The following is a 5,238-nucleotide window of genomic DNA, read 5'->3' as shown; positions in this document are numbered from 1 at the left end:
CTCATTGTTCCAGGGCTATTGGACATGTAACGCATGAAGAATTACACACAGCTATGCAACGTCTTCAGTTCAGTCCACTGAGATGGCTCTCCTGACAGTCACTGATTCCCTCAGCTGTGCTCAGGTGGCCTTCCTCTCCTCCGTCCTCATCCTCCTTGATCTCTCTGCAGCATTTGACACTGTCTATCACTCAATCCTCCTCTCCTGCCTCACTGACCTTGAAATCTCTGGGACTGCTCTCACCTGGTTCTCCTCCTACCTTAATGACCGGACCTACCAAGTGACATGGTGAGGCTCCTCATCCACCCCCCAACCTCTCCTCACAGGCATATCTGGCTTCATCCTGGGTTCCCTCCTTTTCTCTCTCTACACTTGCTCCCTGGGCCCCCTCATCACATCCCATGGTTTCTCTTACCATTTTTATTATGATGCCCAGATCTTCCGGTCTTTTCCCTCTTCTGACCCTCTCATTCACTCTCACATCTCTTCCTGTTTGTCTGCGATCTCTGCCTGCATGCACTCGCACCACCTCAAGCTCAACCTCTCCAAATTGGATCTCCTCTTATCCCCCACTCTTCCTCACCTTCTGCTGATCTCTGAATCTCAATCCCACTGGAATCTATGACACTCTCTTCATCTTCTTCCTTTAAGAACCTAGGAGTCACCCTCGATCCTGCGCTTTCCTACACTCAGCACATCACCACGCTGACACGCACCTGCTGATTCTTCCTGGGCAACATACGCCGAATCCGTCCCTTCCTCACTGACTACTCGACTCAGCTGCTTGTCCAGTCACTGGTCCTCTCCCGCCTGGATACTGCAACTCCCTCCTTGCCGGCCTGCCTGCATCCACTACCCGTTGCTCCAGCTCATCCAGAACTCTGCGGCTCGTCTGGTGTCTCTCTGCCCCGATTCGCACACGCTACTCCACTGCTCCACTCCCTCCACTGGCTCCCGATAGCGGCACGCATTCAGTTCAAGACACTGACCCTCACCTACCGCTGTCTCGACCACACTGCACCAAGCTACCTCCAGTCCCTTACCTCTCCGTACATTCCTTCAAGACCTCTCAGTGATTTTGAACTTGTAATTTGTACTATGTTTTGATCTGTAATTTTAGGCTGTATTGCACTTTTATAATGCTCTCATGTTCTGTTAGTCACCCTGGATAATAAATACATAAATACATTAATAATAATAATAATGAAGCACTGGGTATAATTACTACAGGAGACATGGTACCTGCACACTAGTGTAATAATACTTCAAACTAAGTAAATTTTTAAGTACATGTGTTTCAGTGTGACAATTGTGCATGCTTGTAAGTCACTTTAATATAATATAAACATGCTTTTCTTTGTTCTCTTTGTTTCATTACAAACATAAACATGTCATATGTAAATGGTCCAAATTTCATAGCTTCTGGATAGGTTTATATGAATACTTTAGCTGAACAATCCCTTCAAAAGATCAGAGGGAATGAGCAACGGTGAGAAATACAATGAACAAAACCTAGAGCCAGAAGAGCTGAGTATAAGGTAGAGCATTGTAGATAAAAAGTAGAGACTGTTTATAGTCATTCGGATAAGTGCCATTCTCTGGGAAGAGCACATGTTTTCACACATCTACTGACTTTGACTTAATCTGTTAAATAAACAGATTGCAGATGAATAATGAGTGAGCAGGCAAAGTAGCTAGTGAATTGCTCAAACAGAAGTCCTATTCACAGTGTAAAAGAGAGTTACCTGGGTGAGCATAGGTCTCTAATAAGATCTCCAGCCTATTGCATTTCAAGTCCAGTCTACTACACAGTAAAGAGACAAATCTCTTTTGTTTTTCTCTCCCTGTTGGCGGCACACAGCTCTCACTGTTCTACCAATAGCTGCTCAAGGAAGACAAGTTTCTAAGAAGGATCCTGCTACTACAGCTTTCCAGATCCATTGAGGAAGGTAAGAGGACTTTTATCTTCTGCCAATATACAGTATGCATTTATTTAGTTTTTGGTTTCTTCTTCTTCTAAATTTTACTTATTTTCCAAACAATGACAATATAAAAGTGAACCCTTTTCTCAAGTACCAGTTTACAGGCAGTGGCTATACATTACGCTAGATGTCTGGGGTAATGATATGTGTTTGCCCAACAAAGGAGCAAGTATTTGCTTTTATAGTGTTCCACATAGTGTCAAATTTGCACAACTTGCAGTTATACAACAAATATTTCCTGTACTTCAAAACCATGTTAACATTTTTGTATATTCTGCGACAGTTGATGTCTTTATCCATACGTGTTCAGTAGCCTAGTATCTTGTGCACTATATTCTATTCGATTGCCATTGCTGACTGCTGGGCATCTCACCTGCCTTGGGAAGCACAGACTGGGGAAATCTAAAATAAATAGGGGGAAAGCATTCTAGTCGTGCTGAATCAATCAATCTAATCAGTTGAATTTGGTGCTGGGTTTGCCTGCCTTGGGACATAAGAATCATTCTCTCCAGTTTGTAAAACTCTTGGACTGTGAATAAACCATGGTCTACCATAGTAAAGAGGCACTAGAAGTACTTATTATGGTATATCACAGTATATTTGGTATTTATAGACCATTAACCCATGGTCCGCTTCAAAAAAACATTGAAGGCATGTTGAACACAAGTGTTTTAACAGAAACTGTGTTAAAAGTGCAAAAACCCTTTGGTGACCTTATCATGGTAAACCTGCATAAGAATAGGTAATTCTAGCTTTATTTTGTATTGTGTTCCTTTTAGGTTGGCCATGGCTGAGGCTGGCAAGGCGAGAAAGGGGCTAAGCACTCTAAAAGTGACCATGGGCAAAAGCAAGGCTGATTTCAAAGAGGCAGTGGAGGGTTTGGTGCGCAGCAAAATCCACATTGCGGTGGCTGGTGAGCCAGGGACTGAGAAGCTGGCCTTTATCAACGTCATCAGAGGACTGGAAGAAGATGAGGAAGAGGGACCTAGTTCAAAAGAGGAGCCCACCAAGTACTGCCACCCTAAATTCCCCCGTGTGAAAATCTGGGATCTCCCATGCCTCCCTGCTTCCAACTTCAGCCCTGATGCCTACCTGGAGAAAATCAGACTTGGACGATATGAGGCTGTCCTAGTCACCACCTCGGAGGAATTTGCTTCAGAGTATGTTATGCTTTCTTCCGCCATAGTGGCAGCCAAGACACCAGTCTACTTTGTCTTGCTCGCTTCCCTGGAAGACTCCCCACAGTCGCTGCAGGAGAAGAAGAGAAAGAACAAGGAGCGCTTGAAGTTGGCTGGTTTGGAGGCTCCTCGGGTATTCCTGGTCTCCAGACAGAATTTAGGACGGCTGGAGTTCCTGAGCCTCTTGGACGCCATGGAGAAGGACCTTCCAGAGATGAAGATGAACCTCCTGCTCATCTCCCTTCCGGTGTTTGCTGCCTCCATGCTGCAAAAGAAGAAGAAGGCCTTCAAGAATTACATCTTGAAGGACGCCTCCTACTCGGCAGGGGTGAACTCTATTCCCCTGCCAGAGGTGGGGGCCAAACTGGACCACAGGCACCTTGAAAAGGTCCTCACCAGGATCCGAGACTCGTTCGACCTAGACAATGCTTCCCTCCAGAGACTGGCCAGACGCATGGACCAGCCTGTTGAGGAGCTCAAATCTGTGCTGGCTTCGGAGATCTCCATGGATATCAACAAGAACCTGGTAATTGGACTGCTGGCCAAGGCTAAAGGGCAAGAGTCCCTGGCTAGTAAGATGTTGGAAGCCAGTCCAGTGAGATACTTGAAGAAATCGAGCCAATCAATGGCCACCACCTACTTCATGCTTCACTCAGCGATGGATGAGTTGGAGGAGGATGCCAAGAGAGTCCTGGAGAAAGCCTCACATGGGAAAGAGAACAGGGCAAGATAAAAATACAGATTAACCAAGGGTAAAAATGAAATGAAATAATTAAAAATAAGCGTATTTGAGAAAGTGCTGGAGTTCAGTGCTGGATGTAGTGGTTTTGGCTAAATTCCAAATCAGGGGGAAAAATAACTGGGGATTCCAAATATAAAACCTAACAAAAAGAGGCTCCTTGCTCCCTCAGAGCCTAATGACATCCTAGAAGATCAGCTGTCTTAATAACCATAGCTGTCCACTCTCACATATCTCAGGGGAGGCTCTCGTATTTTGACAAGTTCCGTGAATATAATTTCTCTCAGATTTCTCTAATATTACAAATAAATTATATTTATGTTCAAACTTCAGCACATTTACCGTAGAGAAGGTCAGATCTTTTGACCCTGTGGGTAACACAGCCGAAGCGTTGTCCAGGGTGAAAGGGCAATAAACCTAAACCTGATTACCTACCTTTCACCCAACACCTCCCTCTGCTTTAAGACTGCTATTTTCATCTCTTTGTTGACAGCTATGAAGAACACATGAAGTCCCACCAAAGAAGCTTTCTTCCATCCAACCAAAGAGAGAGATCTTCATTCCATTGCTTACCAACTAGAGGAAGCACTCAAAATGTGCATAGCATCAAGTCAGGGGTACCCAAACCTGGTCCTGGAGAACCAACAGTTATCTGTCTCAGTCATTTGAATCCCCTCAGCTGGAATCATATGGTTAAAATAAAAAAATATGTAAATTAAAATCTGACTTACAAAATAACGTGTTGACTGATGTTTATACAAAATGTTACTTTTGTGTGCACTGGGCATGGATGAGGCAGAGGTCATATCCAGGTGTAATAACAAAAAGACTTCATATGAAACAATATCTTCATCAAATATCTTCATTAATATAATAGAAGATAGGCATCAATCTGTAAGGTTCTTTTCCACTGAGAAAAAATGAAGGTGGTAACTGTAAATTACATGCACTAAATTACACCAAATTTCCAATCCTCCATTGCAACACCCCTACTGACCCACCATAACCACAATATTAGTCATATATAAGTCTATGCAGGGTATCTAACTATAAACTGTTAAGCAAAAAGACTCAGCCTTCCCCTCCCTAATTTAGTATTTTTTTATTTATAGTGCTGTTCAATCAATCAATCAATCAATTGTAATTTGGTATAGCACCCTTCACAAAGTTGCCACAGAGGGCTTCACAGATTAAAACAACAATACAAGGCCTAAAAGACACAAGACTGCTGCACTGCTGTTTCCCTTCCAAGCATGTGCTGCCTCAAACAGCACAGAGAAAACCACAGTCATAGTGAAAGTGAAAGTAAGCTGCACTGCCTTTGGAGTCAGCTGACCGC

General features: G+C 43.7%; 1 protein-coding gene across 1 annotated transcript; it reads left to right on the top strand.

Annotated features, from left to right (window-relative positions):
* Positions 1 to 2,768: 2,768 nt before the first annotated feature.
* LOC136764043 (interferon-inducible GTPase 5-like) lies at positions 2,769 to 3,893 on the top strand. The gene has a single exon (XM_066717876.1). The coding sequence runs from the start codon at positions 2,769 to 2,771 to the stop codon at positions 3,891 to 3,893; it is 1,125 nt and encodes a 374-aa protein (XP_066573973.1).
* Positions 3,894 to 5,238: the final 1,345 nt, after the last annotated feature.

This window comes from Amia ocellicauda, chromosome 12 (assembly GCF_036373705.1).
Source record: "Amia ocellicauda isolate fAmiCal2 chromosome 12, fAmiCal2.hap1, whole genome shotgun sequence".
Classification (NCBI taxonomy): Eukaryota; Metazoa; Chordata; class Actinopteri; order Amiiformes; family Amiidae; genus Amia; species Amia ocellicauda.
Note: the sequence above shows the minus strand (reverse complement) of the source record. Positions and strands in the feature narration are given on the sequence as shown.

Excerpts from the sequence above, each read along its gene's own strand:
- LOC136764043 (XM_066717876.1), top strand. The coding sequence starts at position 2,769 with ATGGCTGAGGCTGGCAAGGCGAGAAAGGGGCTAAGCACTCTAAAAGTG.